Source organism: Pyxicephalus adspersus, chromosome 7, assembly GCF_032062135.1.
Source record: "Pyxicephalus adspersus chromosome 7, UCB_Pads_2.0, whole genome shotgun sequence".
Lineage (NCBI taxonomy): Eukaryota > Metazoa > Chordata > Amphibia > Anura > Pyxicephalidae > Pyxicephalus > Pyxicephalus adspersus.
Genome location: NC_092864.1, coordinates 20,915,531 through 20,938,477, shown reverse-complemented (window position 1 = coordinate 20,938,477; position 22,947 = coordinate 20,915,531). Strand labels below are relative to the sequence as shown.

The window sequence follows — 22,947 nt, the reverse complement described above, 5'->3', positions numbered from 1 at the left end:
GCTTACCTGTCCTTAGGTGTGGTGATTGCACTAAATGTCTCCTTTGAGACATGGCTTCTTTTATTTTTACTTGGTAGTCCTGCAATGAACACAATTCCTTTCCTGGAGAGTTACATTCACTCTATCTGTGGAGGTAACAATGATTGTCATATTTAGACAGTATTTCAAACACGTCTTCCTCCCTTCATCCCCTTCACTTAGGGTGTGGGAGAATTAGTAGTTAAAAAAGGAAGATAGCATTGTTTAGTTGAGTTTGCAGGATGTGATCAGGACATGGCATTTCCACTAGGATCAATATGTTCTGTACTTGCTGAAAATGTTTGTAGCCCGGTAAATAAAAACTGATGCAGCCACCCTACCTAGGTTTTGGTAAGATAGAATATTACATTTTTGTTTTGAGTTTACATATCCTTTATCTTCGGGGCTCTGACACATAGATACTGAGATGTATTATTTGTTTTATCCTTCCAGGACTATGTCCAGTCTCTCACCGGTTTCTGTTATGATGGAGTGGAGGGGCTCATATACCTGGTCCTGTTCTCCTTTGTAACCGCCCTGATGTTCAGCTCCATCGTATGCAGTGTGCCCCATACCTGGCAGCAGAGGAGGTATGTGAGTAACTTTTTTTATTCTTGTACTGTATGTGTGATTGTGTGTTTGTCTGTGGGGCGGAATAGGGGGTATTACTGGGAACAAAAAAGTAGAACTCCATTAGGATCCATGCATGGGGGTCTATTACCAAAGTCTTTTTCCCCTGCTTTGAAATCCCCAGTATTTAGAAAGTGATTAGCGACTTCCCTGCAGCTACAGATTCAGGAGCCTGGGAATAAAATCTGAGTTTAAATTGTCATTGCATGATCTTTGAATAGCAGGCAGGCAAGGACGAACAATTTTATATCTTTTACTTACCTCCAATCAAAAGATTACATCCAAGAAAAATCTTCAATACTGGGGTATCTTATATTTTTTTAAATGGGAAAACTTGTTCCCTTTAAAGCCACATTTTTAAAGATAACCCTATCAGTTTGCCTCTGCTCCTTCTTTACCTAATCACAGATCAAAGGCAGATTTTCTTCCTTGATTACTTAGCCCCAAACCGGCAGATCTGCAATTCATTTGGCAGGAAAAACTAGCTCCTATATGTCTCACTGTATTCAGCTATTTGCCTTCAGCTTAAAATAAAAATTAAGCCAGACACTCAAAAATGTTATTTTCAGACTCCAGTTCCTGCTCTCAAACAGATTTAAAGAGATTGGCCAGCAGTTCATTTTACAGTCTGTTATGTCTGTGACAAGGGGAAATGTCCACCCCAAATTCTATATAAGCAAAATAAGCCCAGTGCTTTCACAATTGTACTGGTTTAGTAGAAAAGGGAGTTTTCCTTTAAGGGGAACATTCATATTTAGTTTAGCGTAAAAGCTTGGAATATTCTGCATTTTTTTCAACCTTTGAGCAAAAGATCTGCATAACTTGAATAACTAAAATATTTGGGATCTGTATCATCTGTGTTTTGCAAAATGTAACAATTAAATTACTTTAAATTATAATATTTAAACATTTTGACTGTTTTGTAAGCATTCCTATGATATATTTTGTGTATTTGTATCACTGCTGTGCACAGGATAATGGAATTTGCAGGGATGAGCATTTCATGTTGGAATGCTGCTGCCACCTAGTGGCTATTTTGTAAACAGCATGCATCTATTTGCCCTAACAAATGTGATATGATTTCTTATATTAAAATACATTTTCCACCATTATTTTACATTTTTTTTATTTTGGTTACAGTTAGATTTGTCTAACTTATCTGCTTTAAAATAACATCTGAAATATACTATGTCAATATGCTTTGACTTTACCAACTCAACCAATAGGACAGTTTATTACACTAATTCCACAACTTTAAAGCTTTTATGTAGGTACTGGCAATACATTTGTTGCATTTCAGATAAACAGATATTTTAGGAATCCATAATATTTTACCATCACTGTTTTACAGTATTATTTGCAGTTTTTAATAATCAATACTGCTGGTCACGGCATAGATGGAAGATATACATGGAGTTATTTTGACAATACATAAGAGTTCTTTCTTCTCTTATTTTAAAAGTGATACTCTCTTCTGTGACTTTGGTTTCCTCAGTCATCTGTGAATTAGTTGACCAAAATCCCTTATTTTTCACTCTGCATCATTCAAGGGTCACCTACCTATAAGGACAATTCTTCATTTTGTGTAGTATATGATAGTGCATATCTTCAAAGGTTGGTATTTGGAATGGCTCCTTGGAATGCCTACAATAATACCATATACCTAAGAGTAAAGTTGTACCTTCAAAGGTACTGGTCAGGATAGAAGCTTCTTAAAAGAAGGAACCAACTCTGAATGCTGTGTCCAAATAAAGGCAAGCAGGAGGCAAATGACTAGTAGCCACTAATGCTGCTGGTAACCCTGCAGCTGATTTTTTTCTTCATTACTAGTAACAATTCTTTGTTATGTAGTATGTGAATATGGCCATCTTGGTGGAGTCAGGGCTTTGCTTCCCCATGTCTGAGCCTCCAGCATGGAGAACAGCAAGCAGTACAGTAGTGACAACACTAAATCTCACTCCAAAGACTTGCAGTCAGATACAGCCGTGTCGTCATGCTTGTTTAAGGTCCATGATTAATCTTCTATCAAAACAAGGAAAATAATGAGATAGATTGGAGCTCCTATATCGCTCTTCTGACTTTTTTTATTTTTTGCTTTATGGTTTGCTTTGTGATTTTTTATTAATTGTCTTTGCCGTTCAAGTAACTTATCTCTACCTGCTAGGGGCAGCTATGACGAGGGGGATGAGGAGGCCACCACCCCGGGGACACGACAGACTCATGACAACCTGTACAGGGTGCACATGCCCAGTCTTTACAGCTGTGGGAGCAGCTATGGCAGTGAAACCAGCATCCCCGCCGCTGCACACACAGTCAGCAATGCCCCTGTGACAGAGTACATGTAAGTTATTTCATGCTGTGGTGTTATTGGCACAAATATTAACAATTGAAATGTAATGATGGTTATATATTTTGTTTTTGCACTCTGGTATTCTGTTAGCTGTCATTCTTTTTGGCTAAATGGAATATCAGATTTGGACAGTTGGCCTTCTTTTCTTACATGACAATAATGGATAGTAAAGTCTGTTCCCTAATGACATTATACCAATGGGGACCATTGCTCTGTGTGGAAGCAGTGCTCCCTTTGCAGAGGTCTGACACCCCCCATTAGATCTTCAATCAGTACTGTTCATGCTCCCTGCTGATCGGAGCACCCTAGCTATGACTTAGTGGGGGACATGTTGGACATTGCAGAGGGACCACTGCTTCCATTTATTACTGCATTCAAAGGGAAACAGGACCTTTGCACTCTGTCTGTGGTTGCATTCTAAAGACAAGGCACTGCAAGACTTGAAGCACTTTTTTATTTTAATGCACTTTGAATGTATTTAGCTTCATATTAATTGGGCTGTAAAGGACAATGAAACCTTTGGTACAAGTTGTCTTTTAATGAATATAGAACCCCTCACTTTGTTCCATTCATCTGGTCAGACCTTTTGTTCTCGGTCTCCACCATGTGAAGCTGCCCTTCTTCTAAAAGTGTTATGGATGGTTCTTCATTATGCATATGGCCATGCCCATACTTGATGGCTCCAATAATTACTGTAAGGACCCATGGACCCCCCCCCCCCCCTGGCTTACCTAATGAGATCTGACCACCCCTTTAAAATGATCTAAAGACAAACACCACTGATATTCACTATTAAACATGACTTTGACTATGACCTGATTAGTCATAGCGATGGCAGCTGCCATAGAAAGTGAATGCCAAGCTACTTCCAAATATGCCAACAGTTTACTCTATACAAGGTGAAGGGAGCTTCTATTTGCTACTTTAATGTAAATGTGGCACATTAATCAATGCACCAACTGTTAAGTTTTTCTTAACATGCCCATAACGGTTCTCTGGTCAAAGATAAAAATTAGAAAGGGGGTAATTTTGCTTTTTAGGATTACACAGGAAGTTGTTATGATTGTCACAGATTGTCTCTGAATTTCTGACATATTATAGTTAAGGCAAGCGAGCAAGTACATTTATTGATTATTATTTATAACCATGTGCTTTTTGGAAATTTGGTTTCTGTAGGTTACAGCGCCTGACATTTAATCTTTGCACTTTTTTCCTTTACAGGAGTCAGAATGCGAACTTCCAGAATCCCCGTTGTGAGAACACCCCCCTCATTGGACGTGAGTCACCTCCTCCTTCAGTAAGTTTAATTATCGTGGTAACCTGTACAGTGTAGCCAAGGTGGAATGAAATGGATGGAACCCATTCATCCTGCCTGTCTGGGGGGACAGAGGGCATTGATACTAAACTCTGACACTGGCAGAAAAAAGTGCCTGGTGGAAAAAAGGGATAGCCTACATTACCATTTCTCAATTGTGTTCTTAGTTGCACACTGCTGGGCATATTTCATATTATGTTATAGACAACAGTAGAGGCAGACCAACCAATCAGAAAACAGCCTTCATTTCATAATTCTAATTTCTAATTTGTAATTTCTAATCTCTAATTTGTAAGCAATTTAATGCTTTAATTTTTGATTTGTTGCTAGGGTTTTTGTACTAATAACTAGGCAGAAGAAAACAAAATAAATGTACATAAAAACACATCTAATGCACATTCTAGCATTTGAAACAAGATAAGACATATTAGGAGCTGCCCATTTCTGCCAAAATGCCACCCCTATGCTTGGGTATACCCAAAGTCTCTGTCATTACCAGTACCAAAAATCAGGAAAAATGTACAGGTAACACACAAATAAGAGTGTATCCAAGGATGAATATATTCTTTCTGTTTGTTCTAAAAGAACAAATACTCCATTTCTTAGTATTTTTGGGTTTATAACCCAACTCTGTACTTGGCAAGATACCAACATCTGCAATGAAAATGATTGATAGAGCTACAAGACCATTGACACTTTTTCAGCAGAAGGACCTTTCAAAAAACAAAAATATGCAGCTACATTATACCTGACTACTTAGTCTCCCATCCTTACCCTCTTCCTATGTGTCTGGCGAGTGGGAATGTATGGAGCCTGGATATCATAGGAGAGCGCACCCTGCACCTTTGCCTCTTCTTGGACCAGCCTACCCTGCTCTTCTTTTTGCAACACTTAGGGCAGGCTGGGAAAAGAGAAGCTGGGCTGTATTATGAAAAAGCAGAGAGCTGGGGACTGACAATCTTGCTGTAATTTCAGCAATATCCGTGCATCGTTGTCATCTCTCTGCAGGAAATGAGATATGTAGAAAAGAACTGCCAGGTAAAATTCAGAAAAAAAGGGACAAACCCATGTACATAATAGGAGTGTGCACTCCTTATGTCTATATTAACAGTAATGTCTATTTTTATACAAAAAAATGCAAAAATGAACATGTGCCTGGAGATACATTTTAAGAAAGTTGTTCTAGATCGTGACTCTGTATGACTGACGCTATAGAGAGCCAAACAATACATCAGTTTTCCTGCAAACAGCTACTCGGCTCACTTCAGAGGAAAGTCTGTCAGCCATAGGAGTTTAGTAAGAATTCACATTATATAATTGTTATAACTGTTGCCATGATCCTGCTAAAAAAATCTGGGTTTTTCAATCTTTGGAAGTGACAAATGACCCCTTAGCTGCTTCTGTAAAGCTCACTGTCTGCCTTCTCCCTGGGGCTGCTCATTAAACTCAAAATTAACTAAGGAGATTAAATGGTCATGCAAGACTTGACTAATTAAAACTCATTACATTGACATTTGCCATTACATCTGTTCATTACAGCATGCATTATTTGGTGAGGATAACTGGCATTGGAACCATGTATCTTAGAGGTTGTATTAACCAATTCAGGTTTATGGAATTAGGCAAAGAGCAGAAAGTTATAGCAGCCAATCAGCATAAAGTATGTACAACGGTCAAAACAGTGATTTCCGAATGGTGGAAGTGGCCTACTACATTTACACATTACTATTTGCCTCTTTCCATATAGGTAATTTGTACTTTCTGATTATTGTGAAGCATATAGTGTGGAAGGAGATGAAAGAATGATCACTGTAACTCCTACCTATTGATTTGACTCTTTTATACTCCTCATTATATCAGAGTGATCTAGTAGTAGTTGGTCACATTAAACTGGACTTGCTCTGTAATATTGAAGACATATTGCAGGTCATCCAAGCTTCTTCTGAAGTTTTAATGATTGCCAGGAACATACTTAAAGCATAACTAAAATTATTGGTGGGTGGTGAGCTTCTGCTATAATCAGCATATATGCACAGCATGCTTGACAATCATGGCACATATTTACCCATGTGCAGCCGCTCTGCGGTAATGACAGGTCCAGGATTAAAATTATTATTATTATTATTATTACACAGTATTTATATAGCGCCATCATATCACGCAGCGCTGCACAAACTCCACAGCCATGTCACTAACTGTCCCTCAAAGGGGCTCACAATCCAATGTCCTTACCATAGTCATGTGTCATTAATGTAGTCTAAGGTCAATTTTGGGGGGAAGCCAATTAACCTGTTAATGTTTTTGGGATGTGGGAGGAAAGCGAAGTACCCGGAGGAAACCCACGCAGACACGGGGAGAACCTGCAAAATCCATGCAGATGGTGTCCTGGCTGAGATTCGAACCAGGGACCTAGCGCTGCCGAAGTGCTAACCCCTGAGCCACTGTGCTGCCCAGATCTGTCAACAGTACATCCTCGGAAGGCGCTATCATTGCCACTGGCTCCACAGCAAACTTCTTGAATACAGTGATCCTCTCCAGCCATTGCATGGCCACTGATGATGTAACTCCTACGCATGTGCAAGAATTACATTGTCTCTGGTGGCTGCATCTAACATTTTAAACGTATGAAAAGTAGACAATATGACCAGGGAAAGAAGCCCAGATAATGTATGCAGACCTTCTGTTTTAATGGAAGGTCCATTATAAGATGGAGAAAGAATACAGTTGTGACACAGAGTTCACCTTCCTGTGCTGAGCCATTTATTTCTGGAGCTGTTTGGATTATAGTGAAAAAGATTCCTGTTTTGCTGTAAAATGCTTGGATATGTGTTTGACACTCATTAAAACTTGAGAGTTGAATCTCTAAATGTCTTTAACATAACCTAGGAATTCTAGTTGAATGTGACCAATTACTACTGGCTACGTTATAGGTAAAAATGGCCCTTTTCACTCTTATATACGCAGCAACATGCATTTCGTGTAAAGGAGTTACTACAGTAATTTTCAATGATGCAGCTGTGTAAATATACAAAAAAGTGCACAACTAATGCATTTTTTTTAGTGCTTGTTTGTTTAAAGGACTTCAAAAACATGGTTAGTGAAGATCATAAATGTATATTGTATTCATGTTAATAAATGTTTCTCCTATAAATTTCCATAGGATATTCTATTTCCTTAGGTTATAGTGCAAGAAAGCAGACAGTTGTAAACTGATTTTCTCAAGTTTAACCAAATGAATATTAACTCCTTTTTAGTATATTGAGAATTTACATAGGCCAGTAACTACAGTATCATGGCTTTAAGATAGAGCTAAACCTGCTGTGACAACATAACTTGGAAAGAAGTTGCCAGGCACCATTAAAAATGGGAATGTTTTGGTGGAAATGTTTTTTTCTTACCTCAATAAATTGCCATAAAGGTGTCAACTTCCAAACTTTTGTAGTTGTTCTTGACTTAGACTAAACTCATGCTAGAGTTTTACAGAAGTTGTATATTAGGTAAAATACCAGTTCATTAAAGGGAGATTATCTGTATTGTTTGACTGTTTTTTCATGGGTTTTTAGCTGGCTTCTTAGACTCTTTCACCTGGCTGTTTAGGTAAAGTCTGAGTTGCTCACGTTTTCAGCAGTGCAGTAATCTGATCATGATCAAGAGAATCCTGACATGCTCAACTGTTTGTTGGTATCTCTTTCCCAGTCTTCCCTTCCCCTGTGTTCTGCCATGTTGACCTGGGGCTGTTCCTGTAGAGTGATAGAGCCCTCCCACCTGAACACACATGGCTGGACACCCCACCATGATGTGTCGGCTGAAATGTATCATGTTTCATGCACGTTGAGGCTCCACTCTCTTTTTCTCTTTCTTTCCTGCAACAACACAGTTGTATTTGGCTGCCTTGGACAATAGCAGCCATATGAGCTGGCAGCTTAAACCCTCGGACAGTTCAAGGACGTACTGGTAACAGCGCCCGCTATTGGAACAGGTACTGGAAAAAAAGGTCCTCCTTACCCTCACTGATCCCTCCTCTCCTGCCCGCTATCCCTGCACTGTGTCCCTCCTCTTCATGCCCAGCTAGCGCCCCTCAGTTACACATCTCTTTCACCAACTCCCACAACACTTCACAAAGATCTAAGTAAGAGAATGTCTTACCAACAGCTACACACCAACCTGATAAGGTAGCTCATTGTGAGAATTCAATATTTGATCCGGGGTCATTGTTTGAATTTTTTTATTATCTGTGATTACTTTGTATTTTATTTAATATATCCAAGGCATATCTGATCTACTGGCCATGTTATCTGTCTGTTGAAAGTTTTCAAAATGGGGAAAAATATACAACTGTGGAAACATTTAGTCATCCATACCACAGCAGAACTTGAACATTTCTCATTGGGTTGATTAGATTTTCCTACAATATATATATATATATATATATATATATATATATATATACATAGCTAAACATTATTTATTACATGTTTGTAGCCTTGCAAACGTGTGCAGAAAGTTGGAAAACACCAGAAGACAATATGGCATGGAAGGGCCTATGGACAGTCAGTGGTTTTAATCATGGTCACTCTCATACCTCTTATTCAAGGAACTGGTGGGCTTATCAGCCCATGCTGTGTTCTGTCCTGTCCATGTTCTTTGAGTTAGAACATAGAAGCCAGTTAGAACATAGAAGTCTAGTGGACATTTGCTGACACTATGTGGTAGTAATGAAAATGGACAAGTAATGTACATCAACACCAAGGGATAACCTCATCCTTTGACACTAATAAACCTTCTGCCTGGGTTTTTCTGTTTTGCTCATCATGTATCCTTACCTATGATACAATGGCTGTCACCCAGTGGTGCCTGTGCATTCTCTTTTCCACACCTAAAACTTTTGCTGCATACCTCGGGACCCCTACAGCCCTCCCAAAACCTGGGTTACCCACTAAATCCAAGGTGCACGCTCAAATGACGGTTTTAAAGCTCAAAATTGAACAAGGCTAATGCTCAAAGCAATTTTGTTGATTATTTCCAAAAATCTATTGTGTAGCAATCTGACCTCGCTTGCCTTTCAGATTCCTATTCAGATTGCTGTCAGACAGTTACTTACCACCTACATGAACCTCCATCAAGGAAACCACGAGAATACAACCCCCATGTAGTGCCTTTGAATACATTAACCTTTTAAACTTAACTGACCACACTGTACTCACAAATGGAGCTTTTGGTCCTGCCTGTTTTTATTTTTTTTCTTCTAAAGGCTCCTTTAGGAGAATGGTCAGTACAAAAAAAAATGTTCATTTGATTGAACTCCCTGGAGTTTCATTGACGGTTCATCTTGTTAAAAAACAGGATGTGAATTCAGTATAGGTTAATTGTTTTGCAGTTGGCTCTACAAAGCAATATTCCATGACTGCAATGTTATGTTGCTACACACTCTATATCTGTGTGCTGTCATTGCATATAGATGATGATCCATGTTTACATTCATGATGATCCAAACTCCATTCATCAGCAGAAATAATCTCTTGAAGGTAAAAGGAGGTATACATTATATTGTTTTGTTTGCTTGGTGTGGGGGCAGGAAGTTGGGTTACAAGACAGGTAGGAGTCACAAGCAGAGCCATTGTCCCTTGAAGAGAGTTGATAGTCAATAAAATGTTTGACACCTGGTCATAGAACTGCTTCTATCTTCATCTTTGTTTTTGTGTCCCTTCAGTATTGCAGTGTATTCTAGCCCAAGGTGTTTGGGCTTTACTCCACTCTTACAATAGACACTAAGACTCCATTCATACCTTTGCTTTTCATGGGTGCTTGCTACATCTTTGGTTTGGTTTCAGGCATAATGTTTGTTTCATAGGTAGGTTATTCTTAAAAGTGTGCCATACTGAAAATGCACTGCCTAAAAAACAGAGGTATGAATATAGCTTAAAAGCATCACAAATGCACATAGACTAAAAAAACAAAAAGCTTCTAATTCTCCACTCCACAACAATTCGAGGCATTTGACTGTTGATTGCTTGCCAGTGCTGATGATCCAATTATACTGAATCCTATTGTTTTATTACTGTAATGCCGGCCAGCTGCATATATTATAATAAATGTGGGGATTATTCATTTTTACATAGGTCTGCAGCAAGGGTTAAGCTATCCTGTACTGTAAGACTAGATCACTGTTGAAAAGAGCTGTGAATATAGGGTAGGGGTATTGGCATTTGGAAGAGCCAGGCCGTTGTTTAATGTTAGTAACCTTAGCTGCAGAGTTTGACAGTTACTTGAATATTTTACTGTACATGCAGTCTGACCTAAATACAGTAAAAGGGGTTCAATAAAGCTTAAAGTTTATTCTATTTTTTCTCAGGCGCACAATTTCTCTTTAAATAATGCCTAAGGCTCTTATATCAGAAAGAGAAAGACATTGGTCTGTAGTAAATTCTTTGCCTCAAGAATTTAATTTGGAACTAACTTTGTATGGCATTAATAGTAATAGTAAAAACTGTTGTGCATGTATTGTTCTGCATCAGGGGTGGACATAGGGGTGTGCCGCTATATTAGGGCACAGAACTTATCTCAGCCAACTGAATCCCCCACAGGGGTCCCTAGGCAGTTCTGCACAGGGGCTCGCTGTTGGCTATGTCCGTCACTTTTCTGCATGGTAATATATTGTTTGCTTTATATTTTATTGTTAAAATGACTGGTCCTCTTGATATAGAAAAAACAAATAACTTTTCTGGCGAATCTCACCTTGGGGATTAGTATCTTAATCAGCCAGTGTATTGATTGCAGAATGAAAGAGTTTCAAAATGTATAGCTTTTATGTCCAAGTAGAAGTTGCCAAATGTAGGCAGCCACGCCATGACCTTTTAGTGGTACATAAGAGACCTTATTCTGTCAATACACTGCCATTGAGACCAAAATGACGGGACAAGAGAATCGACAGCTAATAAAATGACTGTCCCTGTGTTTTATGGATGCTACAGTTAGTTGACTGTTCCCAATTCTACATAAACATCATGCAAAATAATCCCCCCAAAATGACCATCAATAGTTGGATTTTTTTTTAAAGGATTTTAAATCTGTAGAAATATTTTATTATGCAAAACTGATGGTCATATGGCTCTGAAATTTTGTGATTGATGTACACACAATTAAGAATACTTAAATAGATCAGTGATTAGTCACATGCTAAAGGGAATTCCCCCAGAACAGACCAATATGTTGTAAAGTTAGGACATAAGGTGCTCATTGGCCTCTGATTGCCACGTGGTACCTAATATGGCCAAGATTGTCCGACCCACCGGATGTCTTCACCACCCTAGAGTTGGATTGGTTAGTACAAATTTATTCCTACACAATGTTCTTAACACTGCCTAATTTTGTCATTCTTTATACTAGGATTAGCCACTTTTGCTTTCCTCAATCAAATATTTAGAGTTGTTTGAGTTGTATGAGCTTCCGTGCAAAAGTTGTAATATCTGCTCAAGTTAATTGAGCCTTCTTTAATTGTGATATGGTTTTAGGCTAAGGGTTAAAACCAGGAGCAATCATATCAATGTAGTAGAGCCAACAATTTATTATTCTGTTTTAAGGTACCATATGTTGAATTACTGTGCTACAAGAAAGGCCAATTTAGACCTACTGCCACTATTCAGTCAGTTTCTGGTATAGGATGAGTGAGGTCAAAGATATGTTTTTATATCATGGAAAGGGCAATTTTCTTCTTAGTAGTACTATAGCATTCTTATTGAGCAATCACCATTGGTGGCTTTTTATGCAGATTTGGTATCGCTTAGGAAAAAGTGGTGGGAGGACCAATCTGTCATGTTCCCTAAAATTACTGTCTATAACATTATGGTTGCTAACTTCAAATATAGACATTAATGTGCCATCATCTGGTTTAGCTGTAGGGGTAACTATCTCCATGATCACGTTTCAGCTACCCTAACACTAGCACATAAATCACACTTTACTCGACAATATGAGACTGCCTCATCCTTGCCTATTCCCTTGCACTGGATTCTCAGTGTCTGTGCTTGTGCTGTGCCTGGCTGCTTACCATGCTTTACTTGAGCTGCTACCACCCACACTGGCCAAACAATAAAGCTTTGCTGCAACGTGCCTGCTTAACGCATGCCCAGCTTGCCAATCTCTACCCCTCACTGTTGTCCTCTTGATGTCATTTAGGGGGCTTTGAGGTTTTCTAAACCTATGTGTGCTGTTCTCTCTTGTTTCCTTCCACTTCACAGGTGTTAATCCATTGACCTCCATTTCTGCAGAGAACAATGACCATTGCGTGGATATCCTGTCATTTCCCCCTACATTGTTTTCATACTTCCATATTTTTTTCTTTTTTATATTATTTTAAGTTATTTCAGAAGCATAGAATTCTGGAGCTTGGGGAGCAATTAAAACATTTCCATTGTTTGTCTTTCCTATGTCATCTTTTTTTACTGTAAAATTTAGCGAAGGTTAAGAAGTAAAAGTTTAGTGGTAATCAAGGAAGAATGTGAAAAATAGGTTTGTCTATAAGGGATGACTAGTGGAAACGCCCGACATGGATTGAGGAGGTCTGACAGATATTAGACAAGATCCTTTTTGTTAAGGACAAAGCATAGCCTATGTTTAAAAGCAAGCTTGATTATTTTGTTTCAAGGATCTCTTTATTGGATAGAATCTCCTACTGTTTACATGTATGGCTGGGGACTCTTGCTCCATTTCTTTCATCAATCAGAAATGCCAGTTATTCGATATTTGACATCTCTGGAGTCTAAGTAGTAAACTATCAGGCATAAACATTGTCATATTTTAGAGGAGTGGGAATGTCATCATCCACCCAGTTAGGCTTTGGCACCATAGTTTAGGAGGATAGGGAACATAGATCTATGAGTATATCTTCCTTGGTGAGGGGGGACTAAAAAAAAAGAAAACTAAATTGCCAAAGTAACAGCATCTCTTTAAACATGTGCTTTGGCCATTCAGGGCAAAACAACAGTTTTACATACCCTCTACCACTTATTCGTAGCCATTTATATTTACTTTTCCATCGCTTACCCTTTACTCTGTTAGGGATGTAGTAAATAGCCTATACTTTGATTACATTGGAGAATGTGACAGCCATTAGGCAAATTGGACTCAATTATGTTGTGTAAGCTTAGACTATTTCTTTATAGCTTGCACAAAACTTCACTTTCAGTGTTATTGGCAGAATGGAGAAAGGGTAAAGCAATAGAAGGGTAAGTACTGAAAAAGTATCTGTGGAGGTCTGCATGGGCATAGCACAGATTGACTTTAAACCCACTTAGTACAAAACATTTGTTTTCAGTATTTCTTCTATTTTTTCACTTAACTTTTTCCCTTCCTTCTCCTAAGGTTTAAGACCAGGGCTTCCTGTCAGCAGTAAAAACTGACATTCTGGCTGATTCAATAAGAAGTGCTCAGGCACTGTTGGGAGGAGGGAAATGTATAATACAAAGTTGTTGTCCACCATTCTTGATCTCCAGGGAACACTCCTAAGGATTAAAGATCTGTCCCTGAAAAAACCTGACCCTGCAAATTCTGTTAATTTTTAACATTATTCACTTGTCCAAAAAAACCTTCTTTTATCATGTTCAAAATTAGTTTTAAAATGTTTGATCTATATATTTATTTATATATATCAGATCTTGTAAAACATTGTAAACATGTCATAAAATCTCTAGATACGTTTTATGGCCTTTAGAGATAGTGTTGTACTTGTCAAAACCACATCCAACATTATTCCAACAGGTTATCAGTTTTAATCTGGAATATATTCAAGAGATAAAAGGTATAGTATTTAATGATTCTTAGGATGTTATATAGGAATAAAACATCCTTGAAAGTCTACCTAAAATCAATTTTTTTTTTTAGTTTTTATTGGGTGCTGTCAAGTTTTCAAGACAGGTTTTAGGATTCATCCTCAATATCCCATTTGTGTAGCCTTGCATATATATTCTCTTGGGTGATTTACAGATTACAGAAAAGACCCAACAGGGGCAAATAACTACATTACTCAACATGAAAAACCATCACCAGTGTTTTATCTGTTCAGAGCAAAGCAACAGGTATTCTTAGGTCCCCCTTCCACCAAGCACCAACACCTAATTGCATACACTTTGGTACCCATTTGGCCACCAGGTGAAAAATCTTCAATACTTTAAATTGGAACATATGTCTGTCTCTGCTTTCTTTTATTTGACAGCACTAGTGCTAATCAGTTGGCAGCTTAGACACTCAGTCACATTGGGATAGGAGAATAGATCTCATGCAATCCCTATAACGTTCATGCAACAACTTGGGACTTAGTGTTATTACACCCAGCAGTTGAAACTTAGTAGTGTGTCATAAGTTATGACTTAGTACAAATGATACCCAGTCTTTCATTTTTGAAAGCTTGATTCACCCAGATGGATTTTGGAAGAAAAAAAATCTATGTTCTCTTGCCATTGCAGTTCCATACTTGGCCTCCTCCCCATTAAAATCTCACTCCTGCCCATTCTCTATAATAATTCCACCTTCCAACTGGATTTGAAAGGATGGGTATTAGGGAACTCAAGAGCTGAGATCTCATGCCTAATTATTACCTAAATACATCAATGTTCAGCTCTAATCAAAAGAGTACAATTTAATAGTCTGACCTGTTAAGTACAAGATAGGTTCAGCAATCTAAAATATGCATATGGATTACTAGGCAGTATTCGGATGCTTAAACTACTTCACTATACTTATTCATTTAAATTGATATAACCGTATGTGGTGGTGGGATGGGGGTTGGTTAAAAAAGGTAGGTGTCTAATTTAGCATGTTCTCTCTTTTTCTAGTACACCTCCAGTATGCGAGCAAAGTATTTGGCCACTAACCGCCCGGAAACCGACCCTGTGCATTAAATGCAGGATCCAACAGTCTTCGGAGAGATCTCAACCTGCTGTGTTCCTAAAGTGTGGGTCAACGCATCCCTAAATAAATGTTGCCACTCCCGGACACCCCCAGCCTTTGAGCCTTGTCTTCAAGCATCCTATGTGCAAACCGCTTGGAAGAGTCAAACACAAGTGTCTTGGGATTCATCACAAATATTTGACCTCAACATGGAGTTCAACAATCGTTTTACATGCAGCAGTCTCATTGCAACATTTTTATAACCTGAATTTGATAGCAGGTCCTTCAAATAGCTGTGGTTTGTTGCCATAAAGTCACTTTACTTTTGTTTTTCTTTTTGTCTGCATTTATAAAAGGAAGTCAGATTTTTTTATGTCTTTGTCTAAAATGTGCAATTTTTTTTAATAATGCAGTAGAATATATAACCTTTTTCCTACTTCTCTTATTTTGTGGCTGCCTTTTATATTTGTTAAATGCTGTAAAACACAGATATTTTAGTCGGTGTTATCTGCAGTATAACCTTTTCAAAACCAATGACCCATGATATTTTAAATTAGGAGCAGGGGAACATATACTACTCATTAAGATATGTAAAAGAGGGTTCGAGGGATAGCTCTACAAAAAGCATATTTTATGTGTTGAATGGGACAAGGTTTAATTGCTTTTTTGTACTTTCAGTGGTTCTTGTGGGCCCCTGTGAGAAGCCCTCCCCAAATGTCAGCAAGTATCCAGCCCAAGCAAACACTTGTACAGATACTTGTAGAACAAGGGACTGTACTGCGAGTAGCTTATAGGAAACCCAAGCTGTCTACCACTGCCATGCAGATGGTGAAAGAAGTCTTCTCTTTGGGGTTCTGAGGAGCATTGAAGGTCTGGCTGAAGATCTAACCCTCCCCAAATTTACCTAAAATTAGGAACCTCTTTAAAAAGAGATATATCTGTAAGAGTTATGATTTCAGCAGATTATGACTTAAATACATTTATGATTCTGACATGTTCCTTTAGAATGCTAATTTCCCATTCAAAGATCTCACTGAAATAAAGTGCAGACAACCTGAGCTAAGCCTTTCTTTAAAAATGGAAGACTAAAAACAAGCCACACTTCATCATAACTCAAGTGATTTCAGTGCCAATTATGTTAGGTTCCTAATGGCTGTGGGAACTTTTACATACATATCTGTGAATTGTGTGATGAGCTCCTCTACATAATTGTAGCCTATAGGTTGGGCTGACTGATCCTTTAAATTTATGTCTAAGGAATAACCAAATTGCAGCTAACCTTAAACCTCTGTTACCAATACATGGAGCTTTTATGGACATTCCAAAACATACAGAGTGATAGTTTTTTTTTTAAATAATATTTTACTGATATTTTTGTTTCTTTGGTTGACTAGTGTTATTGATTTTATTCCTGCTTGCCATATTTGTATCTTTCTGTTGTAATGTTACAATTCACAAAATGAGACTCCAGTTACCTCAAACCACTTAACCCATTTGGTTTTAAGTTTTAACCTGAGGATCTTTATTTTTTCTTTTATTACCACTTTTTATGTTAGAGTTATGATGTTTTGACAGGTAAAATAACCACTTTAGCCTTTCCATTGGACATCAAAGTAATTAGAAGATAACTTTTTAACTTGAAAAATCACCTGCGGTTGGAAATTTTAAGACACAAGAGTGCTTACCTATCCATGGGGCTACAACAGGATGGGTGAACAGCTTTTAAGTTCGCCAGTTACTACTATACAAGCCATTTCTGTAGGACAGAGTAGCTCAAGTCTGTGTTCAGTCCATAGATATGTTGTGCATTGTTTGTGTCTGTCCACTAAAAATAAAACAAAATCTGGTTACAGAGAACTGACAGGACAGAAATATGACACTTGTCAATTCTTGATCCATGTCTCCCTGAAATAGTCCTATGGTAAAAATAAATGTTATTGTTGTTAGACCCTATATTTTTCCTGTTTACCTTTTAAGTTTTTCTATCCTGTGTCCAAAGAGGAAATCTTCAAAACTTTTAGTGTCCCCATTTGAGAGATTACAGCACCCCCATCATTCTCTGTAATGAGCAACACCATTCAAAACCACTGATACTGTATTTTTGAGTAATTTTAAGGGGGATTTCCTTTCATATCTTTCCCATGTGATGAATCCCATACCAAGCAGAATCTAAAGGGGATTATTGTCAAGTGAAATACAGTCACTGTTTAAACAATACACAAAAATAGAAAATAGTTTAAGGGCTTTGTTACTACGGAATGGTAATCTTTTCTGTATATGTACCATTAGGTGGTCAGCCCTATGGCCCAACTGCCAAAGATCTCTAAGCGTCTCTAGCATGGGTTCTTAATATACCGTATTTTTTGCCATATAAGACGCACTTTTTCTTCCCCAAAACTTAGGGGGAAAAGTTAGTGCGTCCTATACGACAAATGTGTTAAAAAAAATAATTAAAATATTATACTCACCCGATACCCGATCCTGCGTGTGTCTGGCTGCAGCGTGTCTCTCTTCTCTCCTCTGCCAGCATCGTGTGTTCTCCTGTCTGTAAAGCAAAGCGAAAGAAGCCGGCACAGCGCCACCTGCTGTTCCCTGTCCTAACTGCCGTACAATAGAAAAAAAGCACAGAGTGATCAGAAGGGGAGTTTGAATGACAGAGTGATCAGAAGGGGAATTTGAATGACAGAGTGATCAGAAAGGGAATTTGAAAGGTACAGAGTGATCAGAAAGGGAATTTGAATGGCACATGAGTGATCAGAAGGAGGGGAAATAATCTTTCAGAATCTTTTTTTCTAGATTTTCCCCCTTTAAAATTGGGTGCGTCTTATATTCCGGAGCGTCTTATACGGCGAAAAATACGGTACATTTTTCTACCAATAGATTATTTTTCAGGTTGTAGTGGAATTAATTTTACAACCAAATATTACCAACACAAAATGATGGCACATGATCTGGCATGTTTCCCTGTGTAACCTTCCATGGTGTTTCAGATACCTTTTTCAGCTGAAGAATGTCCCATGGTATAAACCCCATGTGTATTGTGCAAATGACTTGCTTAATTTATATGAACACCTTCTAATGTGACTGTGGACACTGTACAGGGCACTTGAAACCTTGGCCTTATTACCGCACATTATGCACAGTACACTAACAAATAGCAGCTAGGCGAATTTCATCTCTTTAGTGATATCCGATTTAAAGGGTATTTGTAATCACTCACTGTAGGTTACATCACGCAATGGCTTTTTGCACTGCTATTAAATAAGGTCACTTTTTTTTCTTGGTTACATGGATAAGCATACAATTACTTGGAAGCCTGGTAATTGATTGCGTTGATCAAGGTCTACTACCTCCTGTAACCAACATACTGCATTTATTTCCCTACCCTGCTGTGTGTAACAATAGGAATATATTCATGTTGTCATTAAGGCTGATGTACTTCTTTTGGTATGTGTTATTTGTGTTTTATTTAGTGTAAAACCTGTGATTCTTACTGCATCTAATTTTTTTACAAAATAATCCTGTGCCCATAGTGATATGACTTTAAGGGCCAGTACATTAAAAATGTAAAAGCATCTTAAGTGTATGTAAAAGGAAAATTTTCAGTGTTGACAATAATGGAGAAATATAAGACACTCTCTGTGTCCCCACTGATGAGATTTATCACTTTTTTATCCTGTCAACTAGACAGAATTTGATAGGAAATCCAAATTTTAAGTCACCCTTTCCTTACAATTTCCTACCTATCCCTATGGAAAGAAAATAAAGTGAAATCTCCCGGCCAATAGCGAAAAAATAACATGCTTTGAAAACTTGAAAAAATTTGGCAGTGTGTCTACAATAAAAATAAACATAATAAATATTTGGACTTGCATAGAATGAAACACATTCCACTGGAAGAAGTTTGCTTGGCAGTGGAACTTTCATTGTCATACTTTAAGAGATAGTGGAGTCCTCTATCTGCTTTGGAACATCCTTAAAAATGAGTTCAATTCAATCTGCAACATCCAATGATTTTTTGAAACTACAAAAAAACATTCATCTGATATGCAACTATAGAAAGAATTTTGTGTTTCAACTCAGTGCTCAACGCCAACATTTTTAAGCTGGATGGGAAGAAATTGTAGGCGGGTGGAAGCCCCTGAATTGTGACCCAACGTATCAGTAGGCACCCAAAACCAGGCGGGTGGTGCGCCCAGCTAAAAGGACCTGGGGAGAACACTACAGTTATCTCTGGAATGTTCAATTTTTTTAAATATTTTGTGAATTTCCTAACAAAAACTAGATTTTCACTTTATTTTCTAACAGAATTATTCTTTGTTTTATTAGGAAACACCTTTCAGTTTATTGGCCCTTAAAGTGTGTAGTTATCTGCGTGCATTAATGATGGAATATATTTTGTACCATAATTAAACTATTTTATTATTTACAGCATGTTTTTTTTTCAATGGAGGAAATACCACTCCTGTGTATTATTATGGATAATTTATTTTTCATCCCTTAATCTCATGGACATAAGACATGAACCACAACATAGGAGGACACCTTGTAATATCTGGAGTGCACTGAAGCCTCATGATCTACAAAACCATCTATAACTGGAGATTTCAGACTTCAATCAATGGTGCTAAAGATATTGAGTCTGACTTACAACCATAGCGTTGTCAGGTCCCAAAAACTTAATGGAATAGCAGTGGGATTTTTCTACAGAGATTGTCTAATACATGGGAAATTATACAGTGTATATCATCAACTTATCTGACTTCTCTTTAAACATGATGACTCCCTTTTAATAATAAAAGCAGAACTTCAAATTCCACTTGAGAATTCAGATATTCTGTCTTGCTTCTATTCTTAGTGGTTTGGACCACAAAACTGAGCCATGTTGACCAACCAAGGCCATCAAAGACAAATGTATCTTTCACTCAACATGACATCTTTTTGGAAGCACAATACTGTTGTTTGCACCTTGATTTTGGCTTCAATATTTTTTTTATTCGTCTACTTATTCATAAAGAGAACTGCTGGGATGAATTGGGGGAAAAAACTGTTTCAGAAAAGACATCTCCAAAATGTGAACTGTAAATAGCATGTTGGACTTTGTGTCCAGTCTCAAAGACTGCCTTGTTATTGTAAAAGAAATCCAACTCAAGACACAACAGTCTTGAGGATTACTGTTGTGTTTGTATCCTGTGCGTGATATTAGGTTCAACTTGCTTGCCATTTATAGGAGCTTTCACTTATGTCTTGTCTTTTTACATGAATTTTGCTCACGCTTTAGTAAGATGCATCAGATAAAAAAGTCAATAGGTTTGGACCTAAATATAAAGATCAGGCTACTTTAGGCTGTTGAAGGCCTATTTTGGTGTGTGTACATATGTGAAGTGTTTATCCAATCACTTGTTTGTCTTCTTGGCAGAAGAAAGCATACACACCATCAGTTTTTAAGCAGACCTGTGACTATTTTAGTTCAGCAACTGCTGCAAAAGAAAAATAGGAAATATAGTCACTGTGCCTTTTTATTATAAACTTTTTAGAGTACAACCCCTTCCTGTCTTTTTACCATTGGCCTTCAGATGATTGGTAGACCTACTGCATATGAACCATTGGCACCCATGCTACCTGCATGTTTCGCATGAATGGATGGTGTACTGGCCATTAAACTTTATGCTGGGCCCAGTTTTTCCTTGAAAAGGTCGTAAATTGTCTTTCTTGTTATGTTTTTAGCCACTTTAGTTGAGAAGCAGTTGGAGGTGTTTGTGGAGAAAATGAATATGTCATTGAAGAAAGAGCAGATTGGAGAGTAAAGACAAACAAGGTGTAACATCTTCCATAATGTTAAACTTCTAGCAGCTGTAAATTTTATCCTGAAGGCTTTTCAGAGGCTACCAAATGACAATGGTACCCATCTCTTCCTCATTGTAAACTTCTAGCACTGCCAAAATGACATGCATACATTTTAGAATTTTGGTATAAACTTAATGACTGAACAAATCGGTGTCTATCCTTCTCTACCCTCTTCTATTGCAGCCTTTTGTCTACTACACAGTGACAGGTCCATTTTAGGAGTAAGTGCCTGAGTGAGAGAACACGGAAGGAAGGTGGAGGATCTGCTCTAACCTCTCGTACATGTTTCTTTAGATTTTTGCTAGAAAGTTATAGGACCATCAAAGCCAAAATGGAACATTGGTGGGTCGCCTTGAGCAGTGTGCTCGTTTACGTAGTCTTGTTGACTCTTGCTAACTAGTTCTTTGTGTGGAATAGTTTGTACTGGCCAGTTAGACTTATCTATACAACTGTATGGTATGGGTTTTTGAAGCCCCCCAGTGCAAGTGCTAACTAAGTGGAAAATGATTGACCAACTGATGGTGGAGAAAACCCATCAAAATAATTAGCTAGATTTGTCTACAGGAGTTAAGTGATGCCGATAGTTGTTGTTATTGCAGCATAATCAGGTCAAAAAAGGCTTGTAGGCCTTTAATGGGTCATCCAATAGTGGGTTTTAGGGCTCTGTATTCTTTTCATAAAGCTCACTATGCAATTTCAATCTGTGGATATTACAGGTTAGCAATGTTGGCTATAGACTTGTACATTTTCACTTGCACCCTTAAGTCTCCTCGAGCCTTATTTTATGAAAACTTGAGGGAGGTAGAATTGTCTATGTGAAATAACCTTATTCTAAGCATCATTGTGCACATGAAACATAAGGAGTTCCTTGATTATTTGGCATGGGCAACACAGATTTCCTCTAGTTTTCCTAAATCATTTCATGAGACCTATTGTTCTAGTGTATACCCTACTCCACTTACTTATTGGCCTCTTCAATCATGTTGCATGAAATAAAATATTTGTGATTGTCTGTCTTAGGTTATACACACAAGTTCAGTGATATTACTTATATTTTGTATGTCATACTGGATTTTACCAGAGCACAGGTGGCCAGGCTTAGTTTAATACAACACATAAAGCTTTAACAAATATCAACACCTTGAGCATGCTGCCCACTCGGTTCAAGGCATAATTGTGTGATCGGTGAGCCTACTGCAGGTATAGGATTTCACTTTTGTATTGCAAAGTTTGGATTGCATTTATTAGATATGCCTGCTAATGGAATTTCCCTAGGAAATGTGTGGATCTAATATAGGCAAGCCTATTAGTGTATAACTTAATGCACAGTACAGGTGATATATATCTAATTCATATATCTTTGTCCTACCATACATACTGTATATAGTTCAGATTTGCAGCTTGCCACTCATATCCTTACTGTTTATTGGATAATAAATTTGTAGTGTGTTTGTTGCCCAATGAATATGCTGGAGGAGGAAAAGTGACTTGGGAAGAAGCAAAGTTGAACCAGTAAAATGGGGGTGATCCTTATATGCCTGTGCAGTGTAGCAGTGATGTGGGAATAATATGACCAATTAAACTGAAGCAAAAAAAATTCTTCAGCTCGCATAGCTTTACATACATTTTTATGTCATCTGTGTATTAACGAAGCCTTGATGAAGTGAGAACCCCCTGAAATATGTTGGCTGTATTAAATGTATCTTTTTAGTAAAAACTGCTACTGGACTTTTCAAAATACTTCTAGCATTTTCCTAACTGTAGATGGACTACACTAGTGAAAGAACAGAATTAGAAATATGTTAGGAGGTAAGATAGTTTTCCTGAAATTCATTCAGATTCCTCAGTCCATGCTGCATAAATACGAATACAGCATTCACTAACACTTTGCTGAGTACTCTGT

The 22,947-nt window shown here is 37.8% G+C and overlaps 1 protein-coding gene across 7 annotated transcripts in view; it reads left to right on the top strand.

Annotated features, from left to right (window-relative positions):
• TTYH3 (tweety family member 3) overlaps positions 1–19,628 on the top strand; it is an 87,547-nt gene extending 67,919 nt beyond the window's left edge. The window contains exons 11-15 of one of the 7 annotated variants that reach the window (XR_011921677.1): positions 472–608; positions 2,813–2,989; positions 4,220–4,275; positions 8,191–8,292; positions 15,143–19,628. Coding sequence is in view for 6 of the 7 variants with exons in the window: in XM_072417780.1 (XP_072273881.1) it covers positions 472–608; positions 2,813–2,989; positions 4,220–4,295; positions 8,191–8,271 (471 nt within the window). In the remaining variant the exon portion in view is untranslated. Of the gene's footprint in view, positions 1–471; positions 613–2,812; positions 2,990–4,219; positions 4,296–8,190; positions 8,293–15,142 lie in introns of those variants that run through there. The other 6 variants (XM_072417781.1, XM_072417780.1, XM_072417783.1 and 3 more) reach the window with 6 other exon arrangements.
• Positions 19,629–22,947: the final 3,319 nt, after the last annotated feature.